Source organism: Trichinella spiralis (genome assembly GCF_000181795.1).
Source record: "Trichinella spiralis strain ISS 195 chromosome Unknown Scfld6, whole genome shotgun sequence".
Taxonomy (NCBI): Eukaryota; Metazoa; Nematoda; class Enoplea; order Trichinellida; family Trichinellidae; genus Trichinella; species Trichinella spiralis.
Window position 1 is genome coordinate 505,406 of NW_003526945.1, and position 23,053 is coordinate 528,458.

The 23,053-nt window shown below is 32.6% G+C and overlaps 5 protein-coding genes across 5 annotated transcripts; 2 read left to right on the forward strand and 3 right to left on the reverse strand.

The window, feature by feature from the left end:
- Positions 1-74: 74 nt before the first annotated feature.
- Tsp_10111 (putative fibronectin type III domain protein) lies at positions 75-9,543 on the reverse strand. The gene is made up of 18 exons (XM_003373219.1): positions 9,467-9,543; positions 8,689-8,744; positions 8,521-8,633; positions 8,259-8,369; positions 8,096-8,191; positions 7,890-7,997; positions 7,619-7,762; positions 7,385-7,558; positions 7,098-7,316; positions 6,795-6,869; positions 5,124-5,270; positions 4,355-4,477; positions 3,453-3,858; positions 1,207-1,869; positions 871-982; positions 629-690; positions 365-465; positions 75-296 (listed from the first exon to the last, which is right to left on the reverse strand). Exons 1-18 carry the CDS (start codon positions 9,541-9,543, stop codon positions 75-77), a joined length of 3,009 nt encoding a protein of 1,002 aa, XP_003373267.1.
- A 1,206-nt stretch (positions 9,544-10,749) lies between these two features.
- Tsp_10112 (vacuolar protein sorting-associated protein 74) lies at positions 10,750-12,060 on the forward strand. Its single transcript, XM_003373220.1, has 3 exons — positions 10,750-10,766; positions 11,140-11,341; positions 11,893-12,060. Exons 1-3 carry the CDS (start codon positions 10,750-10,752, stop codon positions 12,058-12,060), a joined length of 387 nt encoding a protein of 128 aa, XP_003373268.1.
- Positions 12,061-14,923: 2,863 nt separating this feature from the next.
- Positions 14,924-18,107, reverse strand: Tsp_10113 (hypothetical protein). Its single transcript, XM_003373221.1, has 12 exons — positions 17,968-18,107; positions 17,586-17,604; positions 17,039-17,131; positions 16,781-16,982; positions 16,596-16,732; positions 16,365-16,525; positions 16,208-16,286; positions 16,087-16,146; positions 15,934-16,026; positions 15,747-15,861; positions 15,611-15,692; positions 14,924-15,362 (listed from the first exon to the last, which is right to left on the reverse strand). Exons 1-12 carry the CDS (start codon positions 18,105-18,107, stop codon positions 14,924-14,926), a joined length of 1,620 nt encoding a protein of 539 aa, XP_003373269.1.
- Positions 18,108-18,864: 757 nt separating this feature from the next.
- Tsp_10114 (hypothetical protein) lies at positions 18,865-19,725 on the reverse strand. Its single transcript, XM_003373222.1, has 3 exons — positions 19,582-19,725; positions 19,482-19,542; positions 18,865-19,157 (listed from the first exon to the last, which is right to left on the reverse strand). Exons 1-3 carry the CDS (start codon positions 19,723-19,725, stop codon positions 18,865-18,867), a joined length of 498 nt encoding a protein of 165 aa, XP_003373270.1.
- A 307-nt stretch (positions 19,726-20,032) lies between these two features.
- Tsp_10115 (retrovirus-related Pol polyprotein from transposon TNT 1-94) lies at positions 20,033-20,946 on the forward strand. Its single transcript, XM_003373223.1, has 3 exons — positions 20,033-20,069; positions 20,154-20,203; positions 20,236-20,946. Exons 1-3 carry the CDS (start codon positions 20,033-20,035, stop codon positions 20,944-20,946), a joined length of 798 nt encoding a protein of 265 aa, XP_003373271.1.
- The last annotated feature ends 2,107 nt before the right edge of the window (positions 20,947-23,053 follow it).

The window sequence follows — 23,053 nt, forward strand, 5'->3', positions numbered from 1 at the left end:
TAATATAATCCCGAAAACAAAATAAATTTATCAGTAATATGTTAACAAAACCCCTTTTATAATGTTATACATTCTTAATCAGCCTCTGTGATTTTAGACGTGCTTGATAGCACAACTGACACAGGCTTTGATAGCGGGGAATGATATGTATCATAAACACTGCACATGGAAAAAAAACAATTGCTGATGTCATTTATGTCGTTAATTGTGCAAGTAAATACGTTTGGTGGTACGAGAATTTTTCTCCAACCTTCGTATGGCAACTCAACATCAGTGGTACAATAAATAGCATATGCCTTAAAAATCAGTTTGCAGTTGTAGCGGTTTAGCTTAACAAGTGATGTTTAACAAGCTTGTTATTTACCTTAACAAGATGCTTATTTTTAAATGGAGGTTTCCAGCTGAGAAGAATAGAATCTTGATTAACTTCAGCAATCGCCAAATCTTGTGGGGAACTTTCAGGCTCTAAAATTAAGCTGCAATTATTTCAAGGAAGTTCGTGCATTATATGCGTGATTACCAGTGATTACTACTAAATTTCTTTTGGTTGCTTCCTGTTTTTTGTAAGTTCTGCTAATTGTAATTGAGTAGACTGTGAAAGAACGAAGGTTATTTATCTCGTACTCACGATCACTTAAAGACAATGAATATTGCCTTTTTTGTTTGTGATCCGCCAGACTAAAAGTGCCTCTACAATTGTACATGTTTATGCTTTTTTATATTATTTTCAGATGGTTTGTACTACATATCACATTCAGGACAGTTTAACAATCTGACAAAAATGCAGTTCAGCTTTCTAAGATGCTCTGTGTTATCACTGTACTGTACACACAACTACAATTATTCAACCATTACAATGCAATTACTTACTTTGCTCTGTATTTGAGTATGTATTCTTCGTCTGGACACTTTTCTAGTCCTTCATCCCATCTGAGTTTAATTGAATAAGGAGTGACATTGATGACTTGAACCAACAGTGGATCTATAAAAAAGAATTGTAAATTTTAAACAAAAAAGGAAATCCTTTTAAATCAAATTTATATTTGATCGTATATGCATACCGGTTATTGAACGTCTTTTTGAACTTGGACTTGAATCTATAAAAGTAGACTGTAAAGCACTGTATGCTGCTAAGCAGTAGGTATAAAAAGTTATATTAATATTTCAACAGAGTATCCAAATAAAAGAATTATCTGACTCTGTTACCTGTAGGTATTTTTGCTATCATATCCATTTGGGGTAACGTATTGATTTCATCAGATTCAAACTTTCGCATTTTCATTCGACGTAAAAGATGTATATAATCAGCGTTTGTCATGCTCCTACCAAATTGGTGAATTCGTTGCACGTATTGAACGCCTACAGTATCGACTGCCATTGTGGTAATCACCAATCCAAAAAGTATATACACAACAGGAATATATAATGAGTGAAAAGCATTTGGAACAATATCGCCAAAGCCGACAGTAAGAATGCTGATTGTTGTGAAGTATAAAGAGTCGATAAAGGCCCATGGTTCTATTTGCTGCATTAAAGCTGCACCCAAAATGCAATACCCAAATACAATTAACAAAATTGCAGGTGCAGACAACCTCACATATTGTATTTTTTTCAGATCACTTAATAATATTTTTTCATTGCCTCTATCATCATTATGCAGGTATTCTACTCTTTTACTCCACCAGCAGCCGCTCGTTTTTAGTAGTTTTTCCTTAATTAGAATGTAACGAACATAAAGGTAGTAGACTCCAGAAGACAAAAATTTTGCAGTATTAGCTGTTGTGACCAAGAACAGAGGAATTCCAACAATGCAATAGCATATGCAAAATATTCGACCTTCTTTGGTCAAGGGAGTGACATCACCATATCCTATAAACAAGCAGCTCAGTATGATACGATTAGCAGTTTTATTAGTAGAAATTAAGGTATTATACAAAAGCATTTCTTTTAATTTTTAATAACTGAAAATATTTATTGAAAATGTAAATTTATTGAAAAAGTTAAAAAAACGAAAAGAATATTGTCCCTCGTGTATTGGAGAACTACTAACACGACAAATTTAATTATAAATATTCCCTAAAAAGTTATCCATTGCAAAAAAGTGAAATTATAAAATAGATAGTAGTGATAATCCAAATCAGTAAAGTATTTTGGAAATGCATAGCTGTAACTCAAGATAATCTGAAAATCCAAAACGGAATATGTTTACAATTTAAGATTAAATTTTCAAGATGCACACAGTGCGGTATGTTAACATCAAAGTATCTTATTATGCGTAAAAAAGCTGAATTGCTTTGAGTTTATTTTATATTCAGAATTCATTTTACCGTAATAATGTAAATAAATAACTAACACGTCTTTAATTTAAAGAAATAAAATCTGTTATTTTGATAACCAAATTAATAAAGACAAAAGTGAAATACTGTAATATGTTGCTTGAAAACAAATTGAAAAAGCTATTGTTATTTTTATTGCTAATTTTGCATTTTTATTTTACTTACATTTATACTTAAGTAGCAGTTATTTCATCATTAGTAAAAGAGAAATTGTTCATAAAAAGATTCCCAGTAAATTAATTTTATTAGTTATAATTCCCAAAAGATAGTAATAATATAAAAATAATGTTTTGATATGATAAAAAGTGCACTGCATTTCTATATTTTAAAAGAAAGACTCATCTATATGTATGAAAGTAAGAATTTTTGGAATTTCATTTAATTCGGTTCAAGTTATAATCTCTTTTCTGCATTAGATACATGCAAAAATACATGAAGATATATAATTGATTAATGCTCGCAAGCTGTTAACTGATGCTTCTGAAATTATTTTTTTTAATTTAAAGCCAAACTTATAAAATGCGCTAATAGATAAGATAAGGAAAAATACATACGCTTGACATAGTATGATTGACAAGCTGTTATCTGTTTTCATTATCAATTCTAATTTAATTGACGCCACATGAAAAAGTCTAATGAGCTTGCAGTTTTATAAATCCATAGCCCATCAACTTAAGTAATTTAATCTGTACATAGAAAGGTAGCTGGTAGATTACACAATATTGAATTTCTTTAGAAACACTTTTCTTTAGAAAATAAATTTGCAATTTATATCAGTAGTTGTAGATGTTTGTATCCGATGATGCATAATTGAAGTATTATATCACTTAAATATTTGCTTTTAACAAAACAGTTTTAGCACATACTGCTGTTATCAATCATTTTCAGAAATTTGTATTTTCGAGCATCGAAATGCAAATTTAAAACTAATAAATATTTCATTTATAATTAAATATTTATTTTAACATTTAACTTTTAAAATTAAAATAAACGTTAGACAGAATGCAAAAAATAAAATTTTTCTCTATATTAGAAGAGAATAAATTCACTGATAGAACTGATCAGTTGGTGATTGGATTTACTAGACATACGCAGTCAGTACAAATATAAATATACCTATTGTAGTTAGCGTTGTCAGCACGAAAAATAAAGCGGCTGCAAAATTCCATTCTTGACCAGGATGTATTAATTCATTTAAACTGATTTCGTTAGGCTGTAGCACAATTCTAGCGTAGCGATCATTTTCCGTGTTCCTCCAACGATTCCATTTATGCATTGAGTAAATACTGCGCACAAAATTGCGGAATTCAGTTTCACCCTCATCCATCGAACTCTTTGCTCGACTCATTTCAATCAAGCGTTCCAAAAGTAAATCTTTATCTGCTTTCATCTGAATCATCTTTTGGTTGTACAAATGCCTTATGTGCGGCTGTTCCAGCTTCATGAATACAAAAGCACCAATCAAAGTGTAAAGGAAAGACACAATAATCAGGCTGGCATGCGGCAAAATTAAGTAAAAGTACTAAAATTAATGAATATGATAAGTATTACCATTTTAATTGCAACGTATTATGTAGACGGTTCTAATCAATCTATTATTAAATTTAATATTTAAAATCTGAATGCCATATCACAAGTTGAATAAAATGTTTTAAATTATATACATATATTTCATTTGCATCATTTTGTGTGCAATATTGATTCTTGATTAGTTTTATTTATTTACCTATACTGTACTTGTTTAAATGTTAAAAGACAAGATCTGTAGTTAATGATTTGAATACTTTTCGTAAATAGAGGGATTAATTCCGGTTTGTCAAAATCTATGAAAAGTTTATCATAGTAGAAAGTTAATTTCTTGTCAATAAATAAAAAAAGAACTAAGCTTAATTCGAATATGCACAGCAGTAACACTTTGAATAGCTCATTCAAAATGATGCATCGCAAATTAACATTTGTTAGCTGCAGTAAAAAGTGGGTGCAAATTTATTCCATTTGCTATTTTTAGTTACAAATACCGCATTACTGCGATTAAGCTTTTTCAGCATGTTTTTAATGTTAGTAAGCAGATTTTTACAAACTTTACAACTCGTGATATTTTTCTTCACATAGTAATAATGTTCTTCTTTAATTCGAAGTATCTGAAAATTTATTTGTTACTATTTAGTTGAACTAACATATTCATTTCTCAAAAATGTTCACAAAATACGACGATTCTTATTTTGAATTGCTGTTGACTTGTTCTTCATTCTGTACTAATGATGTTCATTTATTGTTATGATTGTTGTTGTTGTTGTTTTTCTTTGAAATAGATTAATTTTGTACATGCTATTATGACTGCAATTATTGGATGCGATTAAATAAAAAAAACAATGAAAATGCTCGAAAATAAAAAAAAATCAAACTCCACTGCCAACGCTATAACAGATTAGCAAATAGTTATTGGAATTTTCCTTCATAATCGAGTATTTGTGACAAAATGATCAATCAGCATTTGATGATTAATTTACATATGCTTGTGATGAAAAAATAATTTTTTTAATTTGAAAAAAAAGTTCTGTTCATAATGGAATGCTATTTTATTAAACTAGAATGAAAATATTGCGCTGTATGTGTTCAGATTTTTCCCTTTTTGAAAAAAAATTTAATTTTAGCCAAAAAACAAATGTCAAATTTATTATTTTTTTTTCAAAAATATTATTTTTCAAATAACATTGTAATCACGGTGAATTTATTAAAAATTTAACGATTCGATAAGAGAAGATGAAAATTAAATGCAAAACATACATGTTTCCATTGGGATGTCGATGTTGTTTTGTGATGGCTACCAATTTGGAGTGTTTTATCTAATATCAAAGTATCATCTTCATCTTGTTGTTGGCAATGTTGAGAAGTATCAACCGACGGTCGTTCTTCCATGACCAGTCGGTTATGCTTTAACGAAGCTTCTGAGATGATGGTTTAAGTTAATTTGAGCAAATAAATCGTTCTTCGATCATCGCCAGACACACTAATTATGACCGATCAATACAGAGCCAAATCTGATTTACTAACTTATACCCTGTCCGAATGAAGCAACAATAGTCCAGATGCTAATTTCGACGCATTTGCAATAATCGACTGAATTCTTTGCATTTTGCTTGTTCGAATGTTTTCAACAAAAGGCATCATCATCATCATCATCATCACCATCATCAACAACAACAACAACATCAATAACAATCATCATCTTATTCATAATTTTTTTCTCCATCCATCACAATTTCAATAGTTTTCTTAACCATTTTCCCCTTTTGCACATGAAATTGTTCAAGGATGAAAAAGGCGATCGAAGATTAACTAATTTACCACCGTTGGTTGAACAATAAAAACAACAAAGCTCGAACTGAAGAGAAAGAACGAAGAAGAAAGCTTTGATCCCCCAATGGCTCGCGAACGCTTTTCCAATGTATATTTCAAATCAATATCCAAGCTGTCAGAATCACATCCCCATCAGTATCAAATTTACCGATTCATTTGCCTCTGCTGAAATGAAGAAGGAAAAAAAAACATTACTCCTAAACTACTACTTTGAAAAACCGTCAAAATGGGGAAAAAGTAATTTTTTCCCAATATAATTAATAAAATCGATCCGTTGAAACTTGATGTCGGCAGAACTGCTTAAAAAAATCGATCATTCAATTGAAACAGCATTCACACTTGAGTTTTTCGTTCATTTCCATAAATGAATATAGATGTGACAATTTTTAAATTAAATTTATTTGATTTCCTCATCTTAAATACGTTATCTGTAACAAAAGTTCTTTGATATTTTCTGATTTACATGACGCGTGTTTGTATGCCAAGATACGATCAAAAGTTGCACGATGGAACAAATTTTTACCAGTACTTTCAACTTGAACAACTCATGAAACAATTATTAGAAATTTATCACTTTTATTCACTTAAAACAATACCTTTCTACATAAATTAAAGTAAAATTAATTCATTTTTAAAAATCTGTCCAACTGTATTTAAAAGTTCAGTCTTTTGTACTTGCACATCTCAAATGTTATTTACATTGTTAATATTTCAACAGTGACATTGAAATGGAAACAATTTTTCAAGTTCAGTGTTGCAATACTTTTCAAAGACCAGAATTCGCCCAATTTACACATCCTGAAAAGAAAAAAAAGCACCCATCCGACAATATTACTTACAATCTAATGGAAAGATATACAGCATAAACCGGTTCCATTGGGTCAATTGAAAATTTAACAGGAAGAAAAAATTTGCCATCAAATGTTGTTTTGTGATATTGAAAAATAAACAATAAATTAAACGAGTATGTTTTTCGTTTTAATGAATATTTCAATACAGAAAGGTAAGTTATTGTAAATTCATTGGACAATATGAAGAAGAGAAATATAATGTGAGTTGAACGATCAAGCTGCAGCAAGTGGACATCTAGCGTATCACCGCGTTGCGACGGCAAATCGACGGCCCTATTTCGTCGTATTCTTTTTTCGTGTGCACAGACATCGCAAATTCGGACTGAAAATTTAAAAACAAAAAAAAAGAAGAAGAAGAAGAAGCTTAATATGGCTCAATTAATTAACAATAAGATAATTTTACCGATGATGCTAATACACTGCCGCCAAACCAAACGGCGTTGCGTTGCAGTCGATGGGACAGTACGCGAACAGTCACCGGTTTCGGCTGTTGTAATATGGTAATTTTTTTATTTATAAAATATACGTGAAAACAAAACATCATTCTTACTGTAATACGATGATCACAAAGTTGTTCAGTTATCTGAAGTCGTTGATTGACCAAGCGTCGGACATCACGTTCGATTCGACGATCGAAATCTTTGAACATTGTCGATCCACCACTAAGAACTATATTTCCATACAGTGCCCTGCGGACATCGATTGGACACTGCTGAATGGCTAAATCCACTTCTTCTGAAAGCGATCGCTTGTAATCTGCATTCGCAAACTGTTTCCAAGTGAAAAACAAATTTATTTACACGATAAATAATGAAAATTTGTTCAATTAGCTTTTACTTCTGGACAAAAGAAAATCTCAGGCCCAAGAAAACGCTCGTAGCCGACATCAACGTGGAACGGTTTCTTCGTCACTGCGTGTTGTCCTTCGTATTTTTTTATAAATTTCGACAAATTTTCATCGTACTTGGAAAATTCTTTCATAATATTCGGCGACACATAACAGTACTTTTCCTGAAATTTGAAAAATTTCACCAACGAAAAATACAAGAAATAAAAAAACAGTATTTATACTTTAATATTTCGTGCCGTTTCCATCGACTGTTCCGGCGGAATGCCCGTTTCACGTTCACGGAGCAAATTCTGTATGAAAAATGTTACTTCCCGGCCGGCTATTGGCATAAATCGACTGCACGACGCAAGTGTGTAACCGTCAATCTGAAACAACAACAAGTAAAAAATTAACGAACTTATTCATTAAACTTTAACTTATATATATATATATATATATATATATATATATTGATTTGAATTGAAAAGCAAATAAAATAAACAAAACACTTACCACTGGTACACAGTGAGTTATGCCGTCACCAATGTCAATAACAAAAGCAGTTAAAGAGCGATTTTCTTGTGGACAACCTACCCACGACGCTGCAACAGCAAGAAATGCCTATAATATTCATATTTTTTGTTTTTTTCAAAGCAAACTGTATACATAAATATAAATATATATATATATATTTATATTTATATTTATAATTTCACTACTTGTACTGCTATGTATAAGCCCGGAACGTTAAACGATTCAAACATAACTTCTGCCAAATATTCACGATTTTCTGGTGTATTCAACGGTGATTCGGTCTGAAAAAGTAATATAAATACAAAACGCATCGTTACATTAAAATACTATTTTGAAATTAATAATTACCATTAGAAAATTATGATCTTCTGGCTCTATACGCAGATATTTGAATATGCTGTGTTCCAAAAATCTTTCCATCAGGTTCCAATCTTCAACAACACCGTGTCGCACAGGATACTAAAATTATACACTTTCCAATGTTCAATAACAAATGACATTCTAAAAATGTGCTCTAATATGGACAATATAATAAAAAACTATTTCTCAATACAAAATGAAAATTATGCTTCAGTGCCATTCACAAAATTTAACATAGACATGCATATACTCTAATTGAATAATTTGTTGCGTTCAAAGCCTCATCGCCGATGAAAAAGTCCATATCAATCGGCATTCTGCCAGTATTAGGTATGTTGTACGATTGACTTCGGCATGCGATGACTAATAATAAAAAAGAAATTTTTAATGTGTTAAAACGGTGATTCAACTCTAATACCTGTTGGGATGATAAAATTGGGATGCGTGTTACCAGCAAATCCAATCTTTGAATATCTGAAAATGAAAACATCATATACAAAAATCAATTTACAACAATAAATGGAAACATTCAAAACATATATTCTGCAAATCATCATTCGATGAAAGTGACAAGCATTTGTACAAAAGTAATTGAGCATATCATACCCAGTTCCATTATCAATGACAACAGCAGATGAAAGTAACATAGCTAATATCTTAAATGAATCGTTTTCAGTAAAATTCTTTGCTACAAACAATGATATCGATTGTAAAAACAATGTGACTCATATTAAATGTTGGCGTAATTGTTCATACTGTAAGGAAATCATGTACTATAAAAAAATATTTGCAGTCAGCATTGCTTAATTTGAATAATACCTTTTTTAAATTAAGCACTAAAGATTATTTTTAAATATTATAAATATTTATATTTGCAATATTATTTACACATTTTCGTTATGCTTATTTCGAAAAATTCATGCTTCAACTTTCCATTCTTTGTAATTAATTTAAAATTTTATTTTAATGCTTTATTATTTTTCTATAGCTTTTAGTGTAAATTTTGAAATATTACAACTTGAAGGCACAAAATGAAATTTAGCGGTGAGCAAAAAATGTACCATTTTGCAATTATATTCATCTTTATTTAAATTTAAAACATAAAAGAACAAATTAAACTCATTTTAAAATTTAGATTTCCAGTATTGCATCATTTTACAATAAACTGTACTTGAAGATTTACTTATACAGTATACCTCAGCCATTCTTGACACATCTCGTCTTCATACCATCGAATTTGGGATTTTATGTTTTGCGGCTGTTGAGAAGGCATTATTCAAGTAATTGATTATTTATTAATTTTTCCATGTTTATTTCAATTTTTCTGTTATTCGAATTTTTAAAACTCGTTCTCTGAACATCAGTTATCACCAGCTGCTAGTAAAATTATTATATGTTAAAACGGTAAAATTATTTAAAGAGCATGAAACTTATTGTCCAGTTGATTAGAAACTTTCTTTGAAGTAAGTTTTATTAATGAAACGTGTTCAATTATGTTTGGTTCATTTCGGTACATAGTTAACAATATAATACTCATTGATAATATTTTTCATTATTTTATTGTTTTGATACTGTTAAATTATGATAAATTTTTGCAGTGTTTTTATTCTCAACTTATTTGTCATTAAATGAATTTAATTGACTATTAGTGTGGGTTTTTGTTTGTGAATATTTCAGCTTTTTAAAAATAATTATTGTCAGGTGAAAGTCAAGGTTATTTCATTTTTGGTGATTAGCATGCATGTAATTTATTTTATTCTGATTTACAATAAATGGTGTTAACTGGAATTCTTGTTTGGAATATAATAAATATTCCATGTTGTAGAGATACACGTGTACTTTGTTACCAGTATTAAGTTTCGTTTATTGTAAATTATCTCCGATTTCGTATTACGCAAATTTATCTTCGAACGAATTTTTCTTCTGTGCTTTTTTTCTCAGCAGTGTGTAACAGTACAGAAGAAACTTCATGCAGCTGAATGTGTGTTGTTTAGAAATGGTTATTTTATTGACTTTAGTGTTACTTTTTTAAATGAGGGGAAGTTTTTTTTTAATTTGTAGTGCCATTTTTGTTTTTTTGTCTTGATAGAAGAACATGGCCTAGTTTTATAATTTCGACCAACTGAAGATTTAACAGACATAATTACATTTAGAAGTGTTTCAGCAGTTTTTTGCGCAGATTTCTTTAAATGAGACTTTTTAATAATTTTATGTTTACTTAGAATTACACAATGAAATTTATTTTTCAGTATGTTTTTCTTCATTTGATGGTTCATTTATTCACCACAGTTTAATAGCCGCTTATTTTAATGTTCTGTTCTTTCGTAGATTTGTTCAATGAAACGAATTGAATCTGCAACAATAGATGTAGGTTTCCGTAAATTTAATGAAATATTGAATAATTTGTTTCAAATGTTCTAATCTAAAGGAACAGGCATTTTAACGGTTTATTCTAACATAATGATGTGTATTTTATTAGATGTTGGTTGATGAATTGTACATATTATGAAAGTTTTCAATATTTTAATTAAAATATAGTTCTTACTGTATTGGTAAATTTTTAATGTGTTTTTTTAATATAAATGTTAAGATGTGTTTAATTCATTTTTACAGAGGTTATTTTTGTTTTTATTTTTTTGCAAATTGATTTTTGTGTTGCTAAATAAAACAGTTTGGGTTATTTACAATTGTTTCAGTTTTAAGCATGGAATTTGATTAGAAAAATTATTTGATTAAAGAAAGATCAATGATATGATGACTATAATTACAAGCTGTATTGGAAAGAGTTGAGTTTTCTTTTATAGAGGCAATTTCATTTGTAATCTTGTAATCTGAAGTGAATTTGTTATTTTTTTTGCTTGTTTTTCAGCTTGTACAAGTACAAGATAGATATGAATACGTCAGGCTTAGTTCAACGAAAAACCCAAGCTGTTCAGCAGGCAATAAGTGCAAGTCGGAATGCGGATGCCGAAGCCGTTGATGCAGAAATATCCGACTCTGAAAACAGTGATAAAGAGACCCGCTTAACTCTCATGGAAGAAGTTCTTTTACTTGGTTTGAAAGATCACGAGGTGTCTTTATTTCCGAACATAAAAATATTAGGATATTTTTATGAATATTTAAAACGAAGCATGCAAAATATAATCTCATAATTTTATTCGAGCATGATAATTTTAACACCTAAAACTACATTACGTAATGAAGTAATGAAATTACTATTTACTCAACGCACTTAGCTAATTACTTGAAATATAGTTTCATTTGAAAATTAATCAAACTGCTTATATATATATATATATATATATATATATGCAATATACTGCTTTTTAGATTTATATGTTTTTCGACAAATACAATGAGCAGTTTAAAATGCCTTCAGTAGTTGAATATAAAATTTTGACTTTTGTTTCAATCCAGGGTTATACTTCTTTTTGGAATGACTGCTTAAGTCCAGGCTTACGTGGATGCATTTTAATTGAGCTGGCATTGCGTGGTCGTATACAATTGGAGAAGAAAGGCATGCGTCGTAAAAGTTTAACTTTACGTAAAGTAATGATGAAAACAGTGAAGTATTTTTTTTTCATAAATATTCTGACATTGTGTACGTGGTATTAAGGTACAGTTGATGTCAGATTTGCCAACCGGGGATATTATATTGGATGAAGCTTTGAAGCACATCAAAGAAACAGATCCACCATTAACTGTGCAATCGTGGATTGAATATTTGAGCGGTATAACGCATAATTGGTTAATGAATAAGTGTGTGCACAGTCTGTTTGAAAATGCTTAGGCGAATCCTGGAATCCACTTAAACTTCGATACCAGTTGAAAAATGTTCGTGAAAGATTGGCAAAAAATTTGGTGGAGAAAGGTGTGCTGACTACAGAAAAGAGAAATTTTATATTATTTGACATGACTACTCATCCAATACAGAACAGTGAGGCCAAGCAAAAGTTGATCAAGGTCGAAAGTTTTGTCGAAATTTTATTCTCTGTTTAAAGCAGTTGTTGCGCATTTACTTACTGTGTTTTTCTTTTTCGTTCATTTAGAAAGTGCAAGAAGCTCTATTAAGCCGTTGGACGAACGATGTGCACAGGTTTAACAAACGAATGTTGTCATTGATCATTTTGGCTCATTCGTCGGACGTACTTGAAAACTGTTTTGCAGCACTGAGTGATGAGGATTATGAAATAGCAACAAAACGTGTGCGCCAGTTGCTTGAATTAGACTTTGAAGCCGAATGCGCCAGAAGCAATGCAAGCGAAATTATATGGGCAGTTTTTGACGCTTTTGTCAAATGATATAAAAATAATATTTATATTTTTTTTTATCGTTGGGGTTTAATTTTTAAGGCTCGGTTTCAATTACATATACTGTTTTCATGTTGTGTTTTTTCTGCACGAATAATAATAATAATAATAATAATATATTCTGATTTTCAGTGCTGCAGATATATTTTTTATTTGACATCCGAGAGACGGGAGTCTTTAGTAAATCATTTGGTTAATCCCCCTTTGTTATATTTTTCTTTTTGTTAAGACCCGTTTTATTTACTTTTTACGCATTTTCACTTATCAGTTTTATGTAAAAAGCACTGACATGAAAAAATTGGCATTTGATTGATGCTATTTTTTTACAGTTTCATGTCAATTGGTTTTTGATGCAGTATGTTAACCATTTTGTTCACTTTATTTTTGAGTAAAAGACAAATTTCAACAACATGAATAATTATTTTTTTGGTGATGTTTTGTCAATTATTTGAAAATTGTCGCATGATGATTTATTGCAAAATGAAACATGAATTCAGTTTTATTTGGAAATAATCACAAAATGGCAGCTTTTAGTTGTTCATTCGTTGGTACATTTGTGATTTATGAAACGACACGCATACAAGTAATGATATTTGATCGCCAATTAATTGCTGATGATAATTTTTTTGTCGTTGTTATCGAATGCGTTGGAACTACCCTAGCAAAAATTGCATGAAATATTGTCAATAAGTGCAGCTTTATTGTTTCAAGCGTATATTTTAATAACTTTTTGTTCATATTTAAAGTGAGCAGATGTTCCATTAGTATAATATTATTCTTTTTAATGTTGTATACGATTTTATTATTTTTTTTATTGAATTTTATGCAAAAAATTTAATTTTTGACTTGTAAAGTATGCCGATTACGGTAGTTACAGTAAGTCATATTGTACTTTTTGCATCTTAATTTTACATTTGTTATTTACTTTGTTTTTTGTGTTATATTTTGTGGTTATTGTGAAATATCTTGCTTCATGAAACACAACTGTGTGTTCACCTCGTTTCGGGTGTTGTTAAAATAGCTTTTAAAAGCATTGCTCTTCTGGTTAAACTAAATCACTCATTTGTGTAATGTAGTCTTCATCTTGGTTCCACAACTGATGTGGAAAGCATTTTGCTTGAAACAAAATATGGGAAATTACTTTTTCTGATGGTTAATGTTGACAATTTTCAGACTAGATAAAATGCACGCGTTGATTATTGATAAACGATTGGAGCCGTTTGCAACACGGTCGCTTACTCGGTTTGGCAGTGATTCTGTCGTTCAAATTGGCTTTTTGTTGGGTTTCGAATCGGTGTCGGAAACATACCTTTGCTACATCGCCGCATGCCCGGATCAGTCGGAAGATGGCGAGCACTTTGAAGTGAGTTGAATATTCTCTACTTACTGTATTGTGTGTTGAAAAAGGAATGTTTGCTTTTGAAAAGATTTTGCGTAAATAATTGAAAAAAGGCTTCATCTGACTTCGACACTGGCGACAGTGTTTTCGTTGTTATGTTGTGTGAAGTTATGTTCGATTGAACGGCTGTTTTTGCAGAGATGTAGATTTTAACATTTTTGTGGTGTTTTTTCAGCAAATGGACAACAGTTTGGTTGCAATTTTCGAGACGAGTGACGAACGAAAAGCCGACAACACCTCAAAATTGACCACACAACAGTGGATTTACAGTCAAGCCCGTCAGTTGATTCGCATGCTGCCGGGTGGAATTGAAATTGTCGGCTTGTACGTGGTTGGATCCAAGCTGAGTGAGGATTGGATCAAGTCGATGAATTTGTCAGTTTTCAACCGAATCCGCAAGCTGCGCAATCGTCAGTACTCGGCGGGCAGTCAGTTTACTAGCAGTTGCAGACGGCTATTTCTGATGAGCGCACCCGACGGCAGCGGGCAGTCGTGCTCTGTGAGAGTTGTCGATTTTTCTAGCAACCCTACTTGCCTGGTGCCATGCAAATTTCTATTCAGAGACAACATTGAATGGTGTCGTTTTTCAGTTCAGCTGTTTATTCGAAGTGATGCGTTTTTACCGGTGGAAATGGAAACTTGGAACTTTTTCAAAAAGTTCCTCTACACCGTCAGAAATGCTTGCATTGATATAGAAGAATCAAGGATTCATTTTAATGGTCGTTCGATGGACAAGGATCAGTCGGTGAGCCGTTTGATGGCAGCTGATCGCAGTATCGAAGGTACGATAGTTTTTAACGAATCTTCGGAATCGTTCGAAACCGACCAAGTGGAAATGGATGAATGTTGCGGCAAAATGAGCATTCAAGGTTCGTGCTCATCAATTTTTTTCGTATTTTTGCACCCACGCTCTTTCTGGAATTGAATTTCAAAACTGACGTATTTCAGGGGTGATTGCCTGTGAAGCGTGGGTCCCGTCGACCGCTAGTGTAAAAGAGCTTAGTGCATCGTTGAAAATGGACATCCTGCGCAGTGTGTACGTCCGCGGTGAGCTGCATTACGAAGGTCTGATGGTCGGCGAGCTGGAACCGGAACCGAACGTGGTTCACCAATTGCCGAGACGAGTATTCACGTCTCTGCGACCGAGAAGTGAGATCAGCATTTGCGATTATTTGTTTGAAAACGATCCCGGCTTGGAAACGGTCGAAGCGATCAAAGAATTTTTCATGATCGAACTGAATTTGAAACGCTTTGACACTGAACGCGAATCGCTGGTGTCCGCTGAACGTCTGCTCAGTTGCATGGAAGAAGACTATTTGCAAGATGAAGCCGTCGAAGTGGAGAAGTCGAAACGTGCCCAACAAAACGTCGACCAACGCATGTCTGCGTCGTATCTGATACTTTCACTGTCCATTTGCATTGTATCGGTGATTTTGTTTTACATTGTGAAAACTCTTTTCAGCGCTCATGCTCTGGAAGAGTGATTTCACTTGGTGAAGGTAAATTCATTTGAAAACTATTTTGCGTTTTGCAAAGTATTCTCACTATGTAGATTCACGTTTATTAGAACAATTTTTCTCTTTCTCAACAATCACAATCTACCTAGTGCAAATGTTCAAGATTTGGACTACATGAACGCGCAAAGTTTGTCCAATAAGAGCGGATTGAAATCGCTGAGATGCATCAATTCCAACTGTCCCTCTTCACGCCGGGCTGCAAATAGTCGAAAACATTGTATCTATCGGTATTGGTTCTGTTCTTGTTTACCTTTTTCGTGTTGGATCCAGTTCTTAGCAATCATGTATTCGATGTAGCTTCGAGCTTCGGCTTCGGTGTACTTTTCAATGTGAATAGGAACGAACGGTTCCAACAGTTCGAAGCCCTACAAATTCCACAACGTATCCTCCAGTAAGTCTAGCACAAATAATGTTGTGCAAGAACAAAAGTTGCTCACTTCTCTGCCGAGTAAAAACAACGGCAAATAAGATGGGCGTTCCAAGTAAAGATACTGCCGACTGTCGACAGTCACTACAACAATTCCATTATTCTGAAAAAGCACCAGAATGGAAAAAAAACAATTGCCTCAAACGAAGAGAATCAAACATACCCAGTCGTTTTTCAGCATCTTTTTGAAAGCGTGAACCAGCGACAAGCAAGAAGCCTCAGCCTTCAATGAATCATTTTTCCAATGTAATACATAACATTTGAAAAAAGTAATCAAATTTTACAAAAGTTTTATCAGCACGTTTCACTCGACTGAGGGTGAAGAATGAATTCACACAATCGACAGATACGAATAATTTGCACCTGAAAATGCAAACAAACAAACAAACATACATACATACATACATGATGAATTTAGAAGAAAATGGACAATAAATAAACTTTTCATTCGTTGCGTTCAGCTTCAATTCCTTCAGCAACACACCGACACAATCTGTAGCAAATTTCGGCCTAGCAATGCCCAATTCAACAACAGACATCAGAGGCTCGTCGCATTTCGTCGAATCCCTAGCACCCCAAACGTAATCTTTGCTTGTTTTCATCTTCAATTAATTACTTGAGTTATTATTTTGAGAAAATTTCAAAAAAAAGAAAAAATCTTCAGAATTTTACACCGAGAGCCCTTATACGTGCTTCGTTTCGTCGCTTAAACACTTCCAACCAGGCAGCCGCATCCAATGGCATATCAATACGCCCGGATTTCCACGTCGAAATCGAAACTTCTTTAAAATTGTGAATCCATTTTCGAGCTAAAACAGTTCAAGTAAATAACAAATAATAAATAACAATAAACATACCGAAAGGAACATGACAAACGATAAAATCATTCATATAAGCCCAATGGAGTGCCTGGCACAAGGTGGTCGTTTTTCCAGTACCAAATTTTCCAAACAGAACATATCGAACAACTGGAGCTGTCGGATTCATGCAGCTCATGCAGTTCACCAAATCTAGCAACTGTGATCGAAGTATGAACTGACATTCTGAGAAAGTATCAACCTACAGAAAACATCCAGATAAAAAAACAAGCATACGAAGTTAGAAAATCAACATACTTGCTTCAAATAACCCAAAGGCAACGCTTTTTCCAATGCAAGTGCGTCGTAAACCGAATTATCAATACGATACCATTTTGATTGATTTTTCGCCTTAAACAAGTAAAAATTTTCACTGTAAAATTCAACGCATTTGCAAAATAATGCAAAACAATTGACATAATGCAATTTTTAATATATTTATATTCAGTAATCATATAATTTATAAAATAAAATACGAAGTAATGAATTAACAAACTTTTAAAGTCTACACATCAGATTTATAATTACAAGTGCAATTTGGAAAAAGTACAGTATAAAAGATCGAACTTGAAAATCAATTGCAAAATACAAAAGAATGTTCAGATAATTTTAAAGTTCAGTTCATGAAATTTAGTTGACCCATGCAGATAAGCAGAATGAACCTGTTAAGCTAAAGTATCTGGTGCAACCAAGAAACAAAGGAAAATAAATAAATAATTTGGATGCATGAAATTCCCATATTAAGCATCCCATTAATCAACAATTCAATAAACTAAATTTCAAAAATACAAACTCTATGAAAGACCTTGCCTTCAGGCATCTGCCTATATAAAAAACACACAAATGAATTTACTAATGCATTTATAAAGGTAGAATAGCTACACAATATATGCTACTTCGCTTTTCAACAAAATCTAGTAACACTGATAAAAATAATGAACAGCTATTCATATAATGTAAACAAAGAGTTGAATTCAGTTTAACGTAAACAATTTTGCAAAACTAAAAGTACTATGCACTGGAAATTCACTTTTTGAGATATTATCTTCCAATACAAAATTACAATTACAAAAAACAATGTTAGATAATCATAGACGTTTTAATAATCATAGCAGAGTTTTCTTTTACAAATTCTACTGATAGTTAATTTCTCTGCCTTTCATTGTACATAAAAGGTGCTTACAAACAATGCTGATTTGGGTAAGCGATTTAATGCGTCAGTAAACAAGCAATAATGCATAAAAGTTTCTACCTGAAACACAAATTTTGGTGCTGCAAAAGAAACATTGCGCTTCGCTAAATTAGTCGCAACACAGATCAGCTTCATAATAATTAAACTAAAACGATTAAAAAAGTTATTTGAAGTAGGGTTGAACAGTTATTAAAATGATACAAAAGAAAATCATCAGAAAAAAAACTTCAATTTCAAAAATGATATATAAAAAATTACAAGTATTCAAATAACACAGAACATGGCATTTCAAATGAAGAAAAAAAAGAATTCACAATGGAAAAAATATATAAATATTACGGTCAACCGCTTTATGGATTTTCAAGTAGACGGTTGTTTCACTTTTTCTTCGTGGCAGTTATACGTTGTATGTAATGTGCGCACGAGTTACTGATGTGACAATCGATTTTAGCGTTCATAAATACTGTTTAAAAAAATATCATTCAACAGTTGCTTTGTTCGTCAGATAAATTACGTTTTAGCTAACAGTTTTACGAGATTTATGCATAAGATGCTTTTCCGTTTGCCAGAAATTGTTCTGCTGAGTAGCTAAAGGCGATTTAAGTACAAAGGGGAAATCTAGAAATGATAAACTGTCCATATTTGCAGTTTTCAGCTAAAACTAGGAGTGACAACTACAGAATGTCAGCATCGAAATATTTGAGTATTCTTTGAAAATCTTTCTTGTTTGCAATCAACGATTTTAATTTAATCTCTCTTATGTTTCTTTTGTTCACTTTCACCAGTGTTATTGTTTTCTTCCTATAGAACCGCCAATTGGCCACCGGCGCCGCGGACCAATCGAAGATGAAAGGATCCGAACCCGGGCGGCTTACTGGAAGCCGACGGTGATTCAGATCGGCGCCTCAGATATCGAGCGTTCCCACGTCGAGCAAGTTGCCCATTGGCAGTTCGATTGAACTACCCGCCGAGCCGCTGACCCCGGGGCTCTATATATAGAGCCATGTAGAGCGCCGCCGAAGTAGTAGTAACTGAGAGCAGTAGTAGCACCCGTCGTGCGTATCGTGGTAGCGCATCGTGGAGCACATCCCGAGAATCCAGAAGACGTCAACTGGAGAGGATTGAAGCCAGACAGAAGTTGAGGACCCGAAAAGCACCTTACGACCGAGAAGGTTACGCCCGTGTCTACACAGTTATACAGCTCACTGTCGTTTTATCTCACCAGCGAACGGCTGGCAAAATTATACTTGATTATCATTTACTATCTGCTGTAACTGCCGATACAGCAATTATTGATAATAAAAGTTTTAGGAATTATGAAGTTCATTTATTTCGTAAAAGTATTAAATGAATTAATTATTTATAATTATTATTTTACTATATATTGTTTTCCTTCCTATAGTATTTAAATATTTATTCCAAATAGTATTTATTTTATAATTTTTTGTCAATATTTGAAGAATATCTTAAAGAAATTAAAGAACATTTTTAATTCATATGCATTATTACTTGCTTGTGCTTCATGTATACTGTACATAATGATGGCAGTGCACAATACTGGGCATAACATCTGTGAATAATGAACTCTCTCCGAAAAAGTGTTAATTACATACGTTAAACATTTTTTATCTTTTTGTTGTATCCTCACCGCTTTCTGTATGTGTATGTATACTGCCATTTCCAGAAGTAATATCTTTGTTGCCGTTTCTTTTTTAATAAGTACTGTGAAATCTCTGGTGCAGGTATTTTGCATTATTCAGTTTTCTATTACCCATCTGAATCAAGTTATATATGTCGTCACTTATTAGTAAATGTATTTTCATAAATAATTAAAATATTCAATAATAGATTGAAATAGGTGAGTTTTTGATATATTGTTTAATCAATCTTAGGCGTTGTCTCGTAAAGGTGCAAATTTTTATGGGAGGCCTATCTGCTTAATTGCTTTTACATAAAGTTTATTTAAAGTAATAAAGTATAGATGCAATATTTGTAAAACAGAAATTATATACAAATTTTAATTCAATTGCAATGCGATTGCTAATGTGAATTCAGTTGCAATGGCTGTTGGCGAGCGGTTTGCGACGTGTGCACAATGTAGTTTGCTGAACGATAACGGACGAGGAATAACAATATGAGCGGCTGTTTCTCCTTATCATTGCATTATTTAAATTAATTTAGCCACACTTGAAAATGCTGAGTTGGAGATTGACATGAGCGATGAGACTGGGGTAACATGGGTAAGTATATTTCTTTCCGTTAGGTTTTTACTTTGGTTAGCGAAGGAGAACCCATGAAAGACGGCATAGAAGCTCCAACATTACGACGCTCTCGAAGAATCAACAAAGGTATACCGCCGAAACGACTAAGCTACAATATACGCGCAACCAAAATATGCGAACCAACATCGTGGGAGGAAGTAATGAAACTGCCGGCTCGAGAACGGAACAAATGGATAGCAGCAGCCGAAGAGGAAATGACATTATTAAAGAGGAAAGGAGTATTTGAGCTTGTCGAACCACCTGACGGCTGCAATGTGATCTCATCAAAATGGATATTCAAAGCTAAGAGAGATGCAAGCGGTAAGATACACTCTTACAAAGCGCGATTGGTGGCGCGTGGGTTCTCACAACGTCTAGGAGAAGACTATGATGAAACGTTTGCGCCAGTTGTAAAACACGAGACTATCCGCACATTGCTTAGCATCGCTGCTGTAAAATCGCTGCACGTCCGACACTTTGTTAACTGTGCTTGTCTGAACGCAGAGCTTCCAGAAAAGCTGTATATGGAACAGCCACCCGGGTTTGAAGACACAAACAAGGATATGGTATGGCAGTTGAAGCGCAGCATATATGGTCTTAAGCAATCGACGAGAGCGTGGAATACGAAGACCAGAGAGATGCTACTGTCGGTTTCCGTCAAGCAAAGGCAGATTTATGCTTGTATACAAGAAAGGAGCCATCCCGTAGTATGACATACGTGTTGCTCTATGTCGATGATTTGCTAATCGCTGCAGAGAACGAAGCTGTTGACAAGCAACTGTCAACAAGCAATTGAACAAGTACATCGAAGTCAAAGACATTAGGGAAGTTTCCTATGTGATGCTAAAAACAATGTGAATACAACAATGAGTTGCAGTTTATTTTAATAGTAAACGAATCATGTAGAATTACCATACTCCAAAGAAAAGAGTCAAACATTAGTAAAACATTAGTATTTTTTTGCAAAAATCAGCGAAAAAACTTTGTCAAAATTTAGTCTTTTTTTGATTGTTATAGTTTTATATTGATAAAAGATAGTGTTTTGAACAGTTTGACCTTAAGCTGCCCAGTAGTTGTGGAATGTATGGGCTCTAATGTTAACTAACTGCCTATTTTAATACATAGGAATGTCGTCCATCAGTAACGATTTTTCAACAGAAGCAGAGACTGCCAGTTTCTGCACATGATACATTTTTGACATCGAATCTGTTAGATTTCTGCAAATGTATATATTTTTACGATCAATTTATTTCTACAGTCAATTATCACGTATTTTATTTTCCAATTTTCTTTAAATGAAAAAACGGCTTTATTTTGTTCCTCGTCAGACTGTCATGTATTATAATACATGTACATGATAGATCATTTGTAAAAACCATCAGCCCCTGTTAAAAAATTCAACGGCTCTGCATATTTTACAATAAATGAAGGAGTATAATTTCTTTTTACAAGGCTATAATTATGCACTTTATTTTTCATTTCTTCTCCATAATTAAGTATCTGCTGGTGAAGGGTGATTCCACAGTCCACATTTCACAAGACAAGACGTTCTATTTTGCGGCATCCTCAACGTCAATAAATAGTACTGGAAAGGAAATGTAGTGACCGCGGCTACTATAAAATTGTATCTGCTAATCATGTTTTCCTTCTAATTGGGCTGACGCGGGAATGTGAAACTTGGCGCAAAAGCATCAGACGTTTCGTTGTAGGAACACAACCACAAAAGGCCAAGGTCCCGAACGACTTTCAAATATACCTGGAATTCAAGCACGAACCACAAAGCAATAAATTAAATGCATATAGGAATCTGCTGGTAATTAAGAAACTGATGACAGCCGTCTTAGCTGCAACACAGCTTGCTTCAATGTTCAGAGAAATAAATAAAAGTCTCATTTAACATAAATGTAGTTATTAGAGCTGAGAGTCTTATCGTACAAGAGCACTAATAAAAGGCAAAAATGGAAGTAAAGCAGATAAAATGCGGAAAAGTAAAAAATTCTCATAATAATATGTTGAATAATGAACGAATAAACATCTGGCAATCATTCTATCGGCTGTTGAAATGTTCTTCAATGAATTGATCGACAAAGGGTAATAAATAGTTTCAAGATTATTCCTTGTTTTCAGGTATGGTAAAACTTAATGCGAATAAAACTTTCCATGTTCGTCCCATGCTTTAACGTAGCTGTGTAATTGTCATACGTTGAAGTTTCTGCATACATATAAATAAAATGGAATTATATTCTTTGTATTCTATGCAAGTTATTGATGAATTCTATCTTCATATATGGAAACAATATTGCACAATTATTAATTACAGATACTATGAATTATTATCAATAGATTATTCAGTAAGATATTTGATAGAATTGCTTGTATGTAAACGTATCATTGATTGAGAAAAATAATGCAATATTAGATGAAAAGTGTAATTCATTCTGTTTCCTTCAATTAGTTCTTATTCCTATATCGTTTGCAATGAATAAAACTGCGTAAATAAATTTTTTTAAAATTAACGATTACTGTATTACAAAAATGAATTACAGGTATAAATGTTATTAGAATCAGAGACATTTCTTGGAGGAATAGGTTGCAGTTTCTGCATAAATATTAATAAAATGGAATTCTATTCTTTATTATCAAGATTTCAGGTTTCGTTTCCTTTTCTATCGCACAGATTAAAATCGCAAATTATGTGAGGTTTTTGTCAATATCTCATCAATACGCTTTTGTACACGTCTGACCAGGTTTGTAGTGTTTATTTATTTTTCTGATCATTTAAATCATTTCGATACTAGATTTTCGACTTTCAAAAGCAGC